The sequence below is a fragment of the Monodelphis domestica genome, chromosome 1, assembly GCF_027887165.1.
Source record: "Monodelphis domestica isolate mMonDom1 chromosome 1, mMonDom1.pri, whole genome shotgun sequence".
NCBI classification, from domain to species: Eukaryota; Metazoa; Chordata; class Mammalia; order Didelphimorphia; family Didelphidae; genus Monodelphis; species Monodelphis domestica.
Window position 1 is genome coordinate 348,354,533 of NC_077227.1, and position 19,995 is coordinate 348,374,527.

At 43.5% G+C, this 19,995-nt stretch overlaps 1 protein-coding gene across 4 annotated transcripts in view; it reads right to left on the reverse strand.

The window, feature by feature from the left end:
• DPYSL3 (dihydropyrimidinase like 3) overlaps nucleotides 1-19,995 on the reverse strand; it is a 154,112-nt gene that overhangs the window by 18,802 nt on the left and 115,315 nt on the right. For all 4 annotated transcript variants that reach the window (XM_001378626.4, XM_007473847.3, XM_056811450.1 and 1 more), the window contains 5 exons: nucleotides 17,465-17,629; nucleotides 13,791-13,852; nucleotides 12,916-12,996; nucleotides 7,104-7,172; nucleotides 3,373-3,493 (listed from right to left, as the gene is read on the reverse strand). In XM_001378626.4, the coding sequence (XP_001378663.1) occupies nucleotides 3,373-3,493; nucleotides 7,104-7,172; nucleotides 12,916-12,996; nucleotides 13,791-13,852; nucleotides 17,465-17,629 (498 nt within the window). The remainder of the gene's footprint in view (nucleotides 1-3,372; nucleotides 3,494-7,103; nucleotides 7,173-12,915; nucleotides 12,997-13,790; nucleotides 13,853-17,464; nucleotides 17,630-19,995) is intronic.

Below are 19,995 nucleotides of genomic sequence, written 5' to 3' on the forward strand. Positions count from 1 at the left end.
CTTTATCATCACCTCAATCTTGGGCAAGGAGTGAGCCAAGAGCACCAAGGAAAACTCTGGGGGCAGACAAAGGATTAAATGCTCCCAGAGATTAAGTCTCCAATTGGACCACTTAATGAGGGAGCCCACATGGGAGAAGGACAGGAGAACAGTGAATGAAAGCTGTCTAGGGGATTCCTGAAGCCAGAATAAAGTTGCCAAACTCCATCCCTGGAGAACCTCAGCTCCTTGAAAGAGATGAAGGTTTCATCTGTCTTTGTATCTTCAATGCTTAGCACACAACAGACAGTTAATAAATGTTTATTTAAAGGCAATTGTTAATTAGAAAATATATGAGACTAATTGAAGAATGAATAAACAATTTAAGAAACAAGTACAAAAGGATATTATTACACTGTAAGGAATAATAAATACAGAGAAGCCTGGGAAGACTTAGATGAACAGATGCAAAGCATAATGAGAAAAATGCAACTAGGTGGCTTGGGGGATAGAGAGCCAGGCCTAGAGATGGGCATTCCTGAATTCAAATGTGGCCTCAGATACTTCCTAGCTATGTGACCCTGGGAAATGACTTAACCTCACTGCCTAGCCCTTATCGCTCTTCTAATTTGGAACCAATACTTAGTATCAATTCTAAGACAGAAGGTAAAGGTTTTTTAAAAAAGAGAGAAATAAAGAGGCATAATGAGGACAAACCAGAAAACAATAATGAGTGTAATCTTATAAATGGAAAGAACCACAAGATGCATTTAAATTCCAATGACTAAGTCTGTCATATGATATGGGATACTACCTGTGAGGAACATGGAAGACTAGAGATAAGACCAGACTTTTCTGGTATGTCAAACTAACTTTGCTATGTTTTTTTTGGTTCTGTGTGTCCATGTTTTTTAAATGAGGAATGTCTTTCTGGGAGAATGTAACTTTCTGAGCTGCCTTTAAATTAGTTAAAATCTCCCTCACCATAAGAAGACTTTCACAATCCCCTTTAAAGCTAGTCCCTTCCTTAAGTTAATTATCTCCAAAACAATCCTGCGTATATATCTTGTACAAAGTTATTTGCATGCTGTCTCCCCTATCAAATAACCTTGAGAACAAGGACTATCTTACCTTCCTTTGAATCTCCAGGGTTTTACACACTGCCTGGCACATAGCATGTGCTTAATAAAAATGAATAACTGCTAGATGATTATAAAATAAAAGATAACAATAAAAATTATCTTAAATAGAAAAAAATAGATGAGCTCTAAAATCTATCTCCTATTCAATCAGTTCTATCCCCTTCTTGTGGTGTCAGAACCACACATAGCCTTTCCTTTCCTTTCCTTTCTCTCTCTTCATCTTGAAATTTCCCCTGTAAGGCTACAGAAAAGGCTCGATTTAAGAATGCTTACTATGTTAAATTTGAAATACATATCTTTTAAAAGCTGTATGTATGTAGTGGTGATTTATAATAATAATAATGATGATGATGATGATGATGCTTAGCATACTATGGTGAAACCAGCTGTACTGATGTCAATCTGCCTGGTGATTCAGAAGCTCTATAAATATTAACTAAACTAAAAAATTCAGATGTATGAACAGTGAAGAAAGATTAAAGAAAGGACAACTCTATAGAAAAATAGCAAGAAAGATCCGACAGTGAATAAGTTAAGAAAACTCATCCAGGCCCCGAAAGACAGGGGCTGTTAGTCCTAAGGAACCACTTTAGCTGAGTCACCAAAGACCTTGGAAATCCATCAGCAACTCAAACCTGAACAGGAAAACCAGTCTCCTTACTCAGTTATCTTTTCTCTCTCCCTTAGAAAAAAAAAGAAGGAAAGAAAGGTCCAAGAGCACACTCCCTCTCTAGGGCCAGTTTTTCTCCTTTATTTCCCTTAGCACTTGGTTTCTTGGCCATACAAGGTCCTATGCCATGCTGCAGTGTAGACATCCTACATGATGGAGGGTTTCAGTAGAGACTCAATACTACTGAATCCCTTCCTCAACTGTCAGGTGAAGAGGCTTGGACCAACGGCCCTCAAAGGTCCTTTGTGGCTGCCTCCTTTTTCTGAGCAATCTTCACTTGAAGCCAAAGACTGACCAATTCCTATCCAGCAAAGGAACAGGCTAATTCAAGAAAACAGAGCCCTGGGCCAAGTCTGCCTGAAAGGGCAGAACACAAGGTCAGGTCTCTCCCAAAGGTTCTGACTCAAGGCAGAACCCATCGGGGCAGTGAAATCCACATGGAAACAAGCCAGAGAAGTGGTCCGTCCCCAGGATGGGTTTGCAGACATGTGTACGCTTACTTCGTTTCTCCTTTTTCTCCATGAAAGGCAGGGGAACAGGAGAAATTTGGGCCCTCTTCCCAGATCCACCCCCCTCATGACTCGGGCAGCGAGGAAAAACATGTCAGTGGGCAAATGTAATGCCTATAGTAAAACACAGCGACATACACACAACTACTGTTGTCAAGTGGGTAGTACAGAGAACCCGAGTGAATGTGTCAGGGCTGTCTAGACAGAAAGGGTTCTCTTCCCACAAGAATGGGCCACCCACCCTCAGGGAAGCTGGGCATCAAAAGGCTGCTAGGCTATTTTTAGCAAGCCCAATCACTTACATGTGGAGTTTTGTGGACTTAACCCAAAATGTGGCATTTAAACTACTGTTCTCACAGTTTCTCCTCTACTCAAAGTATTTCATTAGTACCTAATGACCTGCAACCATTATCCATTTCCTTTCTCCGCCTTTCCCTCCTTCCCTGACTTCTCACTCACCATCTGTCCCTACAGATTTCATAACCACCCAGAGACCTTGCCTTCTGGGATCAAGTCAGGTACCAGCCAAGGCGAGGGACAAGGTCTTTGATAAATGCCAGTCGGCAGAGTCCCCAGCCTTTAAAGGGGAGGTGTTCATCCAGAGACACTGGAAGAGGAGGCACAGTTGCTGCTGCTGCCGTTCAGTCATTTCAGCCCTGTCTTATTCTTCATGACCTCATTTGGGCTTTTCTTGGCCAGGATACAGGAATGGTTTACCATTTCCTTCTCCAGCTCATTTGACAGATGAGGAAATTGAGGCAAACAGGGTGAAGTGGCTTGCCCAGGGTGGCCCAGGCAGGAAGAAGAGTCTTCTTGATTCCAAGCCTGGTGCCCTGCTCACCGAAGCCTAGTTACTGGCAAATAACAACAGTGAAGATGTGTAATAAAGCTTATGAATAAGTCTTAAGTCCTTGAGTCTCAATTTCCTCATTTGCAAAATGAGACTGGTGTCTGAGGTCCTTTTCCTGTCTAGAGCTAGCATCCTAACAGTCTGCATGTGCACACTCAGACTCGGGGGGGACCCTGTCCGAGATGCCAGGAAGGAGAAGAACACGGGGGGGGCACAATTCACCTTTCTTCCGGGCTTGAGAGATGAGGTCCGCAGCACTCTTGCTCATGACCTTGGTGATGTAGAGAGGGCAGTTGGTTTGACTGGCAATGGTGATTGCCCGAAAAACAGCCTCAGCTTCCAGCTAGAAGAAAAGGAACCCATTCATCAGAAAGGCCAGAGACCACCCTCCCCAACAAAGCTGCCAATCCCTCTGCCTCCCAGCGGCCACCTGTCATTCCTCAAAGAGATGAGTGGTTGCCCATTAATAGAGAAGGCCCATGAGTTTTTCAGGTGGCTCTGTTTATTAAGTAAACAACCATGTCCTGCTTGAACTTAAACAAGGTTTAAAAAATATGACAGTCTTTATCTCCCCATCCCACAAAATAGTGCACCCCACCCCTCTGGGAAAACATCATCCTAGCCCCAGAATGTCTGTCTAAAGGAATGAGCAAACACCAGCTGAACTATAGCTTAAAACTCTGCTATCTTCTGAATGACAGCATGTTGCAGGGTTAAGTCCAAGAGGCAGGTCATGTCATAAATTAATTAATCCTTCCTTACCACGTTCAGTGAGGACACAAGCCTACGAGAGCAGTAAGTGGGATGCTCCCAAGATGCAGTCCAAGCCTTTTTAAACCCAACACTGGGATGCTGGGCCACAGCTTACAAGGATAAAAAACCCTATCTGATGGGCTCATTAGACAACACAAAACCTTTTCACACTCATTATCATAATGATTTCCCCCCACCTCCCAGTTCCAAGTGTGCTTCCCTATCTCCAATCATCTTGTATTTGCTTATGTTATCTCTTGGCTTCCCTGGCCTTCCCTCTCTCTGTCAATAAAATGAGGGGGCAGGGCTTAGGATCTCAGAGTTGGGTCCCTTCCAGCTAGGATTCTATGATCTGTGTACACTCCTGACTTTGCTTATTTTGGTCTTTGCATCTAAGTGCAATACCTTGAACTTAAGAAATGCCAAGGAGAATATATACATGTATGTATATATAAAACATATATACACATGTGTATACACACACACAATCAAACTGAAGCAGAAGATGGTAGAGAATTGGGGATCTATGGTTACATATACCAACAGACTTTGGATCACTATGTTAGTAGGTTTTTTATAAATACTTTACTTTGCTATGAGGGAGGACAGTCACTTCCTACTATTTCTAAAGGTCTATGTTAATTTTAGGCATATGCTTATTTTAAAATAAGTATAATTTAAAATTTTTAATTTTAAAATAAACTTAGTTAATAATTATTTTTACAAAAGAATTACAGTGGGAAGTTTTGCAAATGTCGGTAGGTTTTCTAAATGTTTTCCTTTGCTACACAGGAAGGTGGAGCAGGAAGTGACCGATACTTCTAAAAGTCTAAATCTGTTTTAGGTATAGATTTTTTATACTATTAAAATAAATTTACTTTATTAATTTTTATGAAAGAATTACAATGGGAAGGATTTGATAGGTTTGCGCAAATATTGATAGGATACCTATTTTAGGTATTTATTATACTTCTTTTAAAATAATCTATTTTAATAACTTTTTACAAAAGAACCACAGTGGGAAGAATGCAGCTTTGCAGCCAAGTTTGCTCTCATCACAAGGTATTTTTTCCTCTCTGGGGAGGGAAGGTGACATTGGGCCTCCTGATGACCAAGGAGGACTCGGCTTAGCCTGTTATCTTTCAGACAGTTACCCTCTCGGGTTTCTCTGAGCAGCATGTGGGTCGCAGGGCTAGAAGGCACCACTTGAGGTACAGCTTAGGTATGCTTTGAACTGGAGAGAGCCTGCCTTGTTCCCCGATAACCCTTCCCTCTGAGCAGCTGGCCTGACCGCCTCAGTTCCCCGTGGCCTCAGCCCTGGCCTCTGATCTCCCTCTCTCCCAGAGCAGCGTGGATTTCCAGCACTTGGGCAACCTGGCTATCTTTGGAGGGTTACATCATTCTCTCTGACTTCACCCGCAAAGGCTTCCAAGGTTCTGACAGATGCTACAGCTGAAAGGCCTCTTATTAAAAAGAAGAAAGGAGGGAACGAGAGATGGAGCCAAACCAGAGGAGGCAAAAATAGGCTTTTCGTTGAAATCCCCTGGCCCCTGGCCTGCTGCAGACTCCCCGAGTGACCCAGCCGAAGGAATCTATCTTGCAAGCACGTCTCCTCAGTGGTTAGCCTTTAGAAATGGTTTTGAGAATGGCGCCGATTAGCCCAACCAACCTACCCTGTGGAATTAATCTGGCTTTATTTCCCACAGGGCAGTGACTGACTTTATAGGCAAGGCCTGTGGGTCAGGGTCAAAGGCTATTAATGAATTCCAACAACATTCAAGTGACACTAAAAAGAAGTGATCGTCACAAATTGGGGGGAGGAGAACTAGACACTTCTGCTTGGGGGGTTTCTGCTTCCTATCACCAATATCAGCTCCGAATCATGGAACAAGAGGGAATTTTTATTCATTCATATGCAAAATACAGAATCAGATCTGGGTGGCCTGTCCTATGTTGCCAAGCAGGCCAGCCTTTACAATGCCAACCTGCTATTTACAAGGGGCAAAACAACGTTTGCTCCTACAAGCAGATGCTGCAAGTCAGTGAACCACTGAGGATAGCCTTGCCAAGCTACTATATCCCTTGAACCTACTGGATAAAAGAAATATGAGGCAGCAAAGTTTTATAGGGTCCTGAATGCTAGACTTGGAGTTGGGGGTGTTGCTCAGTGGGTAGTGCCAGGCCTAGAGATGGAAAGCCCTGACTTCAAATGTGGCCTCAGACACTTCCTGGCTGTGTGACCCTGGGCAAGTCACTTAATCCCCATTGCCTAGCCCTTACCACTCTTCTGCCTGGAAATCAATATTTAGTATAGAGTCATAGACCGAAGGTAAGAGTTTTTTTTTTAAATAGAAAAAGCCAGAAATTAGTTTGAATCCTCTGTGTCTCCAACACTTCCTAACTGGGAAGGCCAAAATAAGTCAGTCTCTCTTGGCCTCAAGTTCCTGCATCTGCAAAAGGGGGATAAATCTAGCACTTACCAGACTGGGCTATTGTGAGAATTAAATGAGATAACATATACAAAAGAGCTTTGCAAACCCTAAAGAACTATATAAAAGTTAGCTACTATGTTTATGATGCTATAAAGGCTACCATCATTCAAAAGAACCGTCCGTTCCAGGATGGGAGGGAGTCCTGGCACCTGTAGCTTCAGAGGATGTGGAATATTTCACGATCACCTTATATAACAACTTCCAGCATGGGAAAAAGCAGCAGAAATAATTTCTTAACCACCTGTGTGTCCAGATGGAAAGCCAGGCCAGTGATCCTGAGATTGAAATTTTTTTAAATAAGGCAAATAATAAGACAAAGGTGATGAACCCACAGTTATACTCAGGAAGAAAAGAATTCAGAAATTTCCCTCCCACTACCTCTCCTAAAGGTCTACAGCCTTAATGAGATTATTAGAGAGATAGCCTTCTCTCTTTGAGCAATCTTCCCAATTTGGAATCACTCTCCACCAGTGTCAGCCAAAGAGAGCCTTTGATACATGCTTCAATACAGTTTTCCTCTATTTTTTATTCTTCCCCATCTCAAAGCTGTGTGAGAGTACAAATGTATGTGTAAGAGCACACGTACTAGAAGTGACTGCCAAACATAAATGCATCTGACAGAAAACGAGCTGCAGGATGTAAGGAAGAGAAGCTGCATCAGACACGGCCTGGCTCCAGCCTTTATCTCTTTCCCTCTCTGCCACTTACCTCCTCTGGTCTACTCAGTACATGGCCTTCAGGACCAGTTATTCCAATTTCCAACATCCGGGTTTGTTCCTAGAGGAATAAAAAGCCAAATATCAACAGATACCCATTAACTGCGACAGTTAAAAAGGTAAAGAAGCCTACAGATGTTTTTTCACATAAGGATGGAGGAAGAAAATGGAACCATGAGATCTCTAACCAGAATGGTGAGAGAACTATCAAACAAAACTTCTCTCATTTTACAGGTGAGGAAACTGAGGCCCAGAGAGAGAAAACAACAGAACAAGATGATGCAGGCAGTGGCAGAAATGAGATTTGAACCCAGAGAAGCTGCATAGTACCATGGTGAGGGCTACTGATCTGAATAAAAACCCTGTTCTAATACTTTCTATCAGTATGACCTTGGGGCAAGTCAACTGAACTTCCATAGTCCTTAGTTTATCTGTAAAATGAGGATGTAGGACCAAATGACCTCTTTGGTTCCCTTCCTACTCTCATTCAAATCCAGTCCTTGCTCCAGCTGCTGAATAGAACATATTCTGATCAAATCCTATTTTCATCCTTTAAGTCACTAACAGTTCATCTGCTATGACATGCTGTCTTTCCAACTCCCACTCTAACAGTATCAGACACGAGGGGAGATAGACTTCCGGGAGTCAGGAAGACTCATCTTCCTGGGTTCAAATCTGGCTTCAGACCCTTCCTAGCTGTGTGACCCTGAGCAAGTCACTTAAATTAACTCTTCTGCCCTGGAACCAATACTTGGTATTGATTGTAAGACAGAAGAAAAAGTAAGAAGGATTAATGTCTAATAAGCCTGGGAAGATGAAGTGGAGTCAGAGCATGAAGAGCAAATGCTGCACAGAGGAGTCTGTATTATATCCTAAAGGCAAGAGGGAGCCAATGAAACTCCTGAGCTGGGAAAAGCCCTGGTCAGATCTTGCTTCTGGAAGCAGCAGAGGGGATGGATGAACCAGAGTGGGGAGCAGTTGCATTCGGGGTACTCTCCCATTCATTCCTCTTCTTGGCTCTCGCTGGCAGGAAGAGCACAGGGTGACAATAATAATAATGTTTCAGGTTTTTTATCCATAGACAAGCTCTAGAATACTTTGGAAACCTAACAATGGTGGCAGAGATAAAACTAAAGCTACGTGGTATAATGGAGGGCACACTAGGTTTGAGGTCCAAGGATCTGGGTTCAAATCTTAAATCTTCAACTTAACCTGGAGTTAAGTTACTTGCTTTCTTTAGACCTCAGTTTCCTTAACTGTAAAATGAAGGGTCCAAGGTCCCTTCCAGCTCTAAATTTTATGATCCTATGAATCACGGCCTGGCCTCCAAATTCCAGTGGCTAAATCTGTAAACCATTTACTGGCTCTCCAGAAGAAGGTTGCTGAGCTAGTGGACTTATGGGCTGTCAAATTAAGACAGCAATCCTGGAACAATCTGTGACAGGTCATCCTGATTTGTTTTTAAAATAACAAGCTTCATTCCAAGAATGCATAAGAACACTGAAATAGCCTGGTCAATTGTTCTGGGAGCTTACTTTGGTCATTCTGGGATGAAGATGGAGATAACTTACACCTTTGAAGTGTTCCATTTCTATAGGGACAAAAAAGGCTTTCCTTTGTTTGGGAGCAATGAGACGTTGAGGGAAAAAGCAATTTTTTCCGTGTGAAAAACCATTAAGATTTACCAGGAATTATTTTTCCTGCTGCCCTTTCATTTTCATTAAAAAAAAAAGGCAAGAACAAAAATGTACTGGGCACTGAGATTATCTCTATTTTATACGCTTCTTTGTACAAGAGGGCCTAAACTGTTCCAGTAAGAGACTTTGGTCTCAGGTTCTTTCCTTTGCTCTTGTTCTATGCATCTCTGCCTCTGTCCACTCTCTTCCTCTCCCCTCCTTTCTCTCTCTTCTCTCTTTGGGAAACTGGGTCTCCCAATCTCAGCCATCATACCCTCAAGGATTCCAGTCCTGGACTGATTCCATGACTGGTCAACCCAGAAGCTCTGACATGCTCTGCTTCTGATCTGGGCTGATGCACTCTCCCTAGGCAGCCTGGTAGACCCATACCCTTGGGGGCTATATAGTGTTGTTATTCAGTCATTTCAGTGGTGTCTGACTCATTACAACTTCTTTTCTTGGCAGAGATACTGGAGCATTTCGCCATTTCCAGTTCATTTGACAGATGGGGAAATGGAGGCAAATGGGGTGAGGTGACTTGCCCAGGGTCACACAGCTAGGAAGTGTCTGGGGTCATATCTGAACTCTGAGCTTCCTGATTCCAGGCCTAGTGTTCTACCTCACTGTTCCGTATTTAGTGGGAACACAGCCAAGAATCCCCAAGCTCGAGATCCTCCTGTCCCTCCTGCAGCTAAATCCAGGAGGACAAGTCCTCTGTAAGATGAAGAGGCCACATGAAGATGATCTCTCAAGTGAGAAGCAGCTGGCCCCTTCTGATGATGCCTGTACAAAGGCTGTCCAGTGCAGAAGGGGCCTGCGTGGCCGCCCTTAGGCTCTGCTGTGCCTGTATTACCTTTTAACATGGGGTTTTTGTTTTTCACTCTGTGCTAAAAGAGTAAGTTTGCTGCTTCTTCTGCGTCTCTTTTACACAAAGACTTCAAAATCCCAGGGTATCGCCGCTGTCTTCTGTTCGACAACACGGTCTCTCATAGTCAGGGCGGAATTTAACAAACACCACTAGATAGTCTTCCAAATGGAAAAGTGCCTTCCATCACTTGTTTGCAAGGAGGAACCGAGCCCCGGAGGCCCTCTGCCACGAAGAAACACGGGCTCCCGTCACGGCGCCTTGGGAGAAAGGTCCAGGACGTGACGTTTCTGGGAAAAGGCCCCCCCATGCCTTTGAGGCAGCACGGATTTAGATCTAAAAGGAACCTGGGAGGCCATTCAGCCCGACTCCCTCATTTTAGAGAGGAGAACCAGTGTGGCTGGAACAGAGTTAAATAATGTAGGCGAGATCACGCCGCTGGAAGTGTCTGGAATGGTACTAGAAACCAGACCTTCAGAGAGCGGGGCCTCGTCCCTGGCACCACGCTGCCTTGTCCAAAGAAGCCCAGAGGCGTCCGGTGCAGACTGCAGAATGCCGATGCGGAGCTCCGGCACTCAGAGGACCAGGGAGGGTTGCCAATGCTGCTGGGAGCTCTCCCACTCACGCCCCACACAAGGGGTCGTAGCATCTCTGGGTGCCCATGGGAAGACGCTGCCAACACACACACACAGCGCCCTCCCCCGTGGCCCAAGAGCACTGAAGGCACCCGCTGCCCCTTCCTCCCCTCCAAACAGGGCGCTATGTGACAAAGCCTGGCAGTCACTCGCCGGAACGACGCCTCTCTGGCAGGCAGGGCCGGTGCCAGAGAGCTGGAGGGAAGGGCTGCAGGAAGACTCGTCACCCTAGCTGGAACTACTCCAGGTCCTGTGGACCCAAGGACATTCTTACCCTGACTGTGGTGGACGGGGTCACCAAGCCTAGGAAAACTTCTGAGAAGAAGTGGTACAGGGCATAAAGGGCCAGGCGTGGAGACAGGAAAAGTGACTTCCAATCCAATCCAAGACACTTACTATCAGATGGGTGACTCTGGGCAAGACACCTGACTAACTCCTGCTTGCCTCATCTGTAAAATGGGGATAAGAATAGCATCCACTTCTCAGGGTTGCTATGAGGATCAAATGAGATAATCATGTAAAACATTTAGCACAGTGCTTGGCATGAATAAAGAGCTATCTACATGTTAGCTATTATTATTATTAAACATTAGATCTTAAGTCAGAAGACAAGTTCAAATCTAGTCTCAAACACTTTTTAGCTATATGACCCTGGGCCAATCATTTAACTCTGATTTTTCTGTTTTCTCACCTGCAAAATAGGGCTAATAACACCATCCACATCCCACATTTGGTGCTGTGAGTACCAAATAAGATCATCATTGTAAAAGGCTTAACACAGACCTTGACACATGATAAGTGCTATAAAAAGTTTTTAGCTATTATTATAATTGTTATAATTACAACAATAAGCATTATTATTATAGGACATTGGTCCCAAGTTCAAATTTGACCTTAGATACCTACTAGTTGTATGACACTAAGCAAATCACTTTATACCTTAGTTTCCTCATCTGTAAAACGGGGGAAATAATGGCACTTACCTAAAAATTAGACAATGTTTGCAAAGTACTTTGCATTCCTTAAAGTAATATTAAATAATAGTTATAATTATCATTAATTACAATTATTATCATTCTACCTAAGAGGTTGATGGAACAATTTTTCATTGAGATTCTGATCAAATAAACCCTGAAAAACACCACATCTAGCAGAAAAATCACTGAATTTTAAGTTAAGAAATGTGAGCCCAAGTCCCAGCTCTGTCACTTAGTAAGCAAGGTTGACATTAAGCAAGCAGCAGAATCTGAGCCCTGATAACTAGAAGGGAAAGCAGAGGTCCCCCTGGCCCAGTGCCTGCCTCCTCTAGCTTCCCCTTCAGGGATGAGAAGGATGTCCTTCCCTGTGGAGGTGGCTCTTCCTCAGAGTACTTCTGGGTCACAGCCTAGGCCCTCCTCTTCCAATCCCTTCCCTCCTCTGGCTTCGTCTCCTCCTCTCTCTAACATGGGGAGGGCACCTCACTCCCATCTGTTGGTACAAAGAAAAAGCCCAGAGCCACAGGGAAGAAAGGGAAGTTATTGTTCTTAAGAGAGCACCCCCTTCCTCATCTATCCTTTCCCACTGCACATGCACACTGCTGAATCTGTGCAGGTTGGCCAAGCTCCTCTGTGGACAGCATCTCCTCATCGCAGCCATGAAGCAAGCAGACAGGACTCCCTGCTTCCTTACGAACGATCCCTGTGGGCTCTCAGGCCGAGTTTTCAGCACTCTTATGATAGGTCATTCAATAGGCCCAGGAAAGCAACAGAATTCCTCCAATCCATCTATAAAATGCATTATTTTATCATCTTAGGGCAGCAATCCTCAATTGGGTTCAAAGTCTTTAAAAAAACAAACCTTTTCATTTCCACCCTGGATCCTGATCCAAAAATGACTTTTTTTTTTAACTTTAGGAAAAATCACCAGTAACTTTTAGGGGAGCAACTGGTGCTATAGAAAGAGCAATGCATTGGAGGTTTGATTGACTGGTTTTGATTGATCTGGTTTTAACCCCATGTTGTTGTCATTCAGTGGTTTCGGTCGTGTTCAACTCTTTGTGAACCCATTTGGAGTTTTCTTGACAAAGATAATACAAGAGTTTGCCTTTTCCTTCTCCAGCTCATCTGACAGGTGAGGAAACTGAGACAAACACAGTTAAGTGTCTTGCCCAAAGTCACACAGCCAACAAGTGTCTGAGGCCAGATTTGAAGTCAGGAAGAGGAGTCTCCCTGACTCCAGGTCTAGTGCTCTATCCTCTGTGCACCAATAATAGAAAGTTTATAAACTGCTTTATATATATATATGTTAACACATTTGAACCTCACAATAATCCTGTGAAGTAGACATCAATATTATTCCTATTTTACAGAAAAGGCAACTGAAGTTGGTGGACCCTAATGTGGTAGACAGAGCACTGAACCTGGAGTGAAGAAACCTTGGGTTCAAATCCTGGCTTAGACATTAAATAAGGAAGTCACTCAACTACTGTTGGCCTCAAATTCCTCATCTGTAACAGGATGTCACTGGTCCCTTCCAGCTCAAAATCTATTTTGTGATGGCCTAAGTTTAGTGTAAATGAGTGATCCATTCCGGCAGAGAGACGCTTGGGAATCTAGACAGAAAGCCCATGCTGACGGGCTAGACAATTACCTGCGCAATGATATCTCCATTTTCTGCATGAACTTGAGCAATGGCCCCCAGCTCTGCGAGGCAGGTAAAGATTTCATAGAGCTGAAAAAGAAAAGGTTACCAGTTATCGTCACTGGAAAGCCTATGCTTTTTAATATCTTCAAGGAGGACCCTCAAACGCCCAAAGGAAAACTTTTCTTGGGGCACTGGTTGGCAATCAACAAGAAAAAGTATTTCAGGGTGCCTGGCAAGTCAGCAGGACTGATGCCAGCAGCCATTCTCTCTCCAGAAGAATGACAAGAAACCTGCACATTCAGAAGAGAATCCTGACAGAGGTATGTCCTTCCGGTACCATTTCTTGGATTTAGCCCTGGGTTGGCTGGAGATCATGTGGACTCATTAATAACCCATCTGGGGGCTCCCTCACTACCTGGGGGTCCCAGAGAGGCCTCATCACTGACCTGTACTTCCACTTCCTCTGGGGAAACATAGGACAGACAACTACAGACTTCCTCAAGAGCCCTATCCCAAAGGAAAAGCGGTCTGAGTTGGTTGGTATTAATCCCTCTGAGGCAGAACCCTCCTAACTCTGCTAGGGTAAGACCCCCAGGGCTTCTCTGATAGGAGGCGGCAGGGAGGGAATCAATAAAAGGAGAGCACGAGACTCCACCCCCGTCCCCCACCCCCGGCTGTCTTTCAAAGGCAATCTGCACCCCTAGAAGCACCAGCTCCTCAGGATTGTGGGCACCCTGCCTGCTACCTTATTAAATATGTCTCTGGAGTAGCTCGACATTCACAGGGAACTCTGGCTCTCTCTGAGGGAGACCCCAGCACCCCCTGGGCCCAGGAATCTAGGACCACCCATAAACTCCCAGAGCAGGCTGGGGTGCCATTACCTCTGTGTTAGAGACCTGATACAGATCCTTGTAGGCCATGTAAACCATGAAGGAGTTGACTCCTGTAGAAAAAGGGAGAGAAGAGAAGAAACAAAAGAGGGAAATGTAGCCCACCTTCAATTTCCTTGTGAGAGGAGGGTGTCACCCTCGATGACCTCAGAGGTCCCTCCAGCTCTAATTCTAGGATCCCATTCTTCTCCTCACTAAAGCTCTGATGGACATCTGCCTAACCTCCAATCCGATCTCCCACCCCCACCCACAATATACCTTTCATACTGCACCTGGAAGCATTTCACTTGGGTATAGCTCTGGTCCCATAACTCCAGTCTGTCTCCTTACGTGATCACTTTCAAACTCTTCTGCCTCATGTTCAAGAACTTCCACAATCCAGCCCCACCTTCACTTTCCTGCATTCTGAAGTTTCCTCCAGGCACATTTCCCACTTCCACATCCTTCACTGTTCCCTCTGGCCAATATATTCTCTCCCTCCCCCCTCTCTTCAACTATCAAATGTTGGAGTCAAGTCTTTTCAGTTGTGCCTGACTCTTCATGATCTCATCTGAGGTTTTCTTGGCAAAGATACTGGAGTGGTTAGCCATTTCCCAATCCGGCTCTTTTTACAGATCAGGAAACTGAGGCAAGGAGAGTTAAGTGATTTATCTAGGGTCACCCATCAGGTAATGTCATGAGACTGGATTGGAACTTGGGAAGATGAGTCTTCACTACTCCAGACTGGGAGTTCTTGTACCACTTAGCTGCCTGATTCAACTACTGAATTCCTACCCTTTATATGCAACCTCTTTCATGAAGGGTTTCTCTCTTCTTCCTGTCTATGACCTTCTAGCCCTCTCAGAACACCTTATTAATTGCATTAAATTATCTAATGCAGTATTGTTCATTTTAGTTATCTATCTATATGTGTGTGTATAAATATATACATATATATATGTCTCACCTTTGTATAAGACTACATCCTCTGAGGGCAACAATCTCTCACATCTAGCACAGTGCCTTGTATAAGCAGGCACCAAATACAAGTTGACTGAATAAATAAACCAAACAAAATGGTTTTTTAAAAATTAAATAAGTGAATTAGTGACCAAGAACATGGAATCATGAATTTTGGCCTGGAAGAAGCTTCAGATGCCATGCTGGCCCTCATTCTGCACATGAGAAACGGAGGCTAGTAAAAGTTAAACGACATCCCCAAGGTCACACGTAGTAGCAGACCTAAGATAAGTCAAACCTACATATTCCTACTCCAAGCACAGTCCTCTTTCCAATGGACCAGGCTCATGAATCTCCTTTCTTTTTACCGTCCACTCTTGTCAAACACAAAGAAGATACGGTATTATGAAGATTCCCCTATCTCCTCATAACACATGAAGACCCTTCACATCTATAACACAAAATTCAACCATGAAGAAAGATTTATTTTCAATTCACAAATGGCAGGACCCTGAATAAGATAGAGATTTCTAGAAATAAGAGGGATGGGAAGGAGGGAAAACATGTATTCTAGTTTTTAAAGAGCAGACCACACTGATCACCATTTTACAAAATCTGAGATTGGGCGGAGCACCAAGTCCAACCCAATGAAGCAATCATTTGACTCTTCATTCTATCACCCACTGAGTTGTCTATCCCTCCTCGCCTTGTGTCATCCACATGTTTGATAAACGTGCCCACTATGTTTTTATCCAAGGAATTGATTTAAATGATTGAAAAACACAAGTACGAATCTTGGGGGTACACTACTACAGACCTCCTTCCAGGGAATAGGAGCCATGAACAACTTCTCACACAACTTCTAAGGATCCTAGTCATTCATCTATAACAGAAAGGACCTCAGAGGCCATCTAGCCTAGCCCCCTCCCCTATTTTAGAGAGCCCTATGACCTCAGAGGTCTTCTACCCTAACTCTCTCCCCTAAGTGTAGAGATAAGGAAACCGAGCCCAATGGAGATTAGATATTGTCCAAGGTCACCCCGGGAATAAGCACCAAAACTCAGATACTCAAATTCAGAAACTGTGACCCCAGGCAGTATTCTTTCTAGGTAGCATCCCTGTCTTCTAAATGAATGGGCAATACTACTTTTACTTTTCCCATTCCTTTTGAATATAGCATGGGCAGGAGGAAATAAGATTTAAACATGCTTACCACCCATGGTAAGAACTTCATTATTATGAAATTGTAAGGCATGGTAAGAAATCTAAAATTTTCCAAAACCATTCCCAGACACCATCTTTTCAAATTGTTATTCTCTTCCCAAATCTCTCCTTTCTCTTCTGAAGCCTTTGCTTCAGACTGACAGCAATGATGAGCATTATTTGGACCCTTGAAGTCTTTAGCTTTAGCCCATGGCTATGATTGCTAACAATAACTTCTAGGGTCTTCCCAACAGCATCCTTCATGTCGCATACATCATGAATCACCAGAAGTGCATAAGAGTCACTGGGTCTCCCAAGTCATCAGCTGTGACTTCCCAAATGTGTGCCTCAGATCAATATCTGGAGCAGCAAAGAGCCGTCTCCGTACCCTTCACAAGGAAGTCACCTGTGAAGAGTGAATCAAACTCTCTCTTTCTATCAATCAGCAACTTTTAAGTTAATTAGTCAAAAACTTAAGTACCTTGAGAGCCAGGCCCAGAGTCAGGAGGTCCTATATTCAAATCTGGACCCAGACAGTTCCAAGCTATGTGACCCTGGGCAAGTCACTTAATCCCCATTGCCTAGCCCTTATTGCTCTTCTGCCTTGGAACTGATATACAGTATTAATTCTAAGATAGAGGGAAAGAAATCCTATAAGTTAGAGAGGAGTTATTGACCAATATTGGCAGAAGGAATTTCCACAGTGTTAGAATTTTTCACACTTGTCAACAAAAAAATGGAGGGAGAGAAGAGTTAAAGCTCCTTCTTTGCTGTCTCTCAAGAAGGGGTGTTCTATTCCCTAAAGGAGAGAGGGTGGAAGCAGAGTATAAAGAAAGTCTAGAGAACAAAGTCTGTTCTTTTCCAAAATAAAAATTCCCTTTTGTTAAAGAAAAAAATGAAATTAACAATGATTAACATACAGGAACATTTCAATGTACAATGGAAAGTCTCTCTTTCTTCACAAAGCCTTGCCAACCCATAACATTTCCCTCCTCTACCCTCCCAGATCACTGTTTACATCTCTCTTGGGGCAATTCATCATGCACTTCCTTTGGACATGGGATGTATTTGTCTTGCTTAGTTTCACTTTCCAAGTATTTGCAGTGTGCAAATACCTTGAGTCTTCTCTCTAATGCTGAGCACACACAGTAGGCTCTCAATCAATATTTGGTCATGGAGATATAAACAGAAAGTCTCAGAGAACAAAGGTCCTTACATGGGGACCCACAATCATTCACTTCCTTTGAAGGGGAACTTGTACTCGAAGCTTCAGAAAAAGAGAGAAAATTTGTTTCTGCTTCCTAACCTGAGACCTAAATCAAAAGGTTCCATCTCATGCCATCCAAGACACATCCCATTCATAGCAGTGCCTCAGAATCTCCCAAAACTTCCCTGCTCCTCATTCCATCTTAGAAAAACCTCTCAAGAGAGGTAAAAGTTCAGAAACGAGGCCAGTGGAAATGAAAAGTCCTGAAGGGCCCAAAAGAAAGGGCCCCCGAGGAACAGGAGGCTGCTGTGCTCACCTTTGTCCTTGATGAGGTTCTGCACTTCTTGCTTGACACGGTCATTCCAATGAGTGATGTCCACATTCAAGGAGTAGTCGCAGCAGGTCTTCCCGTCAGCCCATTCTCGCCATTTCTCAAAGGCTTCGATCAGGCTGGATTCTGGGTCAGGGACCACATGATCAACTGGAAAGTACAAAGGGGAGAAGGGCTGAGGCATCTTATTCTTGACCTTGAAATTTCCCCAGGACATTAGTGAGTCCCTTTTTCCTGGACTTGAAAATGGATCCTAGTTCCATGATCATCAAATTAGAGCTGGAAGGACTAGAAAAGGTCTTCCAGCTCAAATCCCTCATTTTACAAAGAAACTGAGACAAATAGAAGTTAAGTGACTTGCCAACAGTCTCACAACTAATAAGTGTAGGGCTGCATTTGAACCAAAGTCTTCCTGACTCCCAAGTCCAACATCTTTCCACTAGAGCACAACTACTTCTACCACCTTCAGGACTTTTACTAGTCAAACCAAACAGTATCCCACAGTGGTTGCAAGTATAATACAAAGGACCACTGAAAACCTGAAACTGAGATATGCAGTTTCTTTAATTAAAAAAATATATTCAGAAAGCCTCTGAGGTAAAATCATTTCACAAGATGGCAAAAGGAATTCACCCTGAGATAAAAAACAGGCTATGACAAGATAAAAGCTTCAAGAAAGTTCTCTGGGGTCTCAGGAACATCAAAGATAAAGAATTATTTTTACATTCTCCTTGCCCCAAGGCCTCACCATCTGGACTCCAGGAATGTCCACCTGAAGGCAAAGTTCATTCAAATTAGCCCAGGTCCGTTTGTTGATCTCTTTCAGGGCAGTCAAAAGATTCCTTGAGTTACCACCAACCATTACATGGGGACCCCTTCACCCTTGGTAGTGGGGTGGTGGTAACTCAAGCCATCCTAGCTCCCCTCACATCCTGGCCTACAGCAGACATCCTACAGCATCACAGAAAGTTTGATACGCGGGAACTGGCCTTGAGTTTCCTCTATGTGACAAATTTGGGCCTGTAAGATTTATTGGGTCAAAGTTTCTCTCAACTATAAACTCTGACAGCAGAAGCCTATGTCTTATTTAAACTTTATATCTCCCCACAGTCTAGCATGGTATTTGAACACAGAAAGGATAAAATGAGGGAACTGAACAAGATGATCTCTAGGCTTCCTTCCAGCTCTAAATCTATGCTTATATTCTCCTGACTTTGCTTCCTTAATTGAATTAATACATTGAATACAAGAGTAGTACTAATCCTACATCCAACTAAAAATTTTGCCCAGGATATAATTTCTTTGGGGTTCAGTCAAACTGTTTCATTTCCTAGTTCTGTGGGACAATGAAGTCAGATCATTCCTTACCATTTAGGCCATATCTAGCCTTGCTGTCTTGACATTTGGGCCCCTTGAAACCTTTCCCCATCCCCTTTCCCACAAAGGAAATTAATGGTGCTTAGACAGAGGAAGTTAACAAGTCCTAGCTTTTCTCCATATTGCCCCCACCCCTCTGCCTTCTGCCTCACCTGGGTCACAGAAATCATAATCACAAGAATATTTACTCTATCAGTCTCAGTCAAAGTGCACTTATCAGAAAGGAAATGCATTGAACCACTGTTTAATAATGTTTGACATCAAACCAGGAAATCTAGTGGGCAAGGCAGCTGCTGAGAAATCAGCTGGTAGGGACCAGGCCCCTCCTTCTGCCTAGGGAAAAAACTTGAGTCTCTGCTCAGGCAACTTCTAGTTGCATCTATTATGACTGATGCAATCCTGGAGAAAGGGAGATGAGAATAAGCAAGAAGATTCTCCTTCTCCAATCAGCAAAGAGGAAAAGAAAAGCTGGGCCCTTCTCCTGGGATACCTTTCATTAGCAGGGTAAGACTTTAAGATAGGTAGAGCTGTTATTCTAGTAGCAAATGGGAGTGGGGGAGAAAGGGAGGAAGGGAGGGAAAGAGGAAAGGATGGAAGAACGAAGGAAAGAGAGAAAGACACACACACACACACACACACACACACACACACACACATGGGGTGGGGGTGGGGTGGTAAGGTTAAGAAGGGGAAAAGAAAATACAACTACCACCAGATCTCTTACTAACCTTAAAGACAAGAGGTTGTCCAAATACTCTGCAATATTAGGTAACAATTTTAATTCTTTCTTTATTAAGACCTGTAAAACCCAAAGATCTGTTCATTCTCAAGCTACTTCTCTGCCATTCTTTCTCTGTATATTCTATTTCTAAACTCATTTCTGATGCTCTAGTGGGTTTGAATGGTCATTCCTCTTTCTGTTTACTCCTCTTGGGAACTAGCTTCCGACAGGCTGGTCCTCTGCCCCATCTCAAGACCCAGATCTTCCTCTTAAGCTAAAACAAGTGGGGATAGGGTTACCTTTCCATTTTCCACTCATATGTACCATGGATCCTTTCATTTAGACAATGGACAGCTAATCCTATATCTGATATAATCTTACTCACCTTCCACATCAATTTAACTAGTAAAATCTTAAG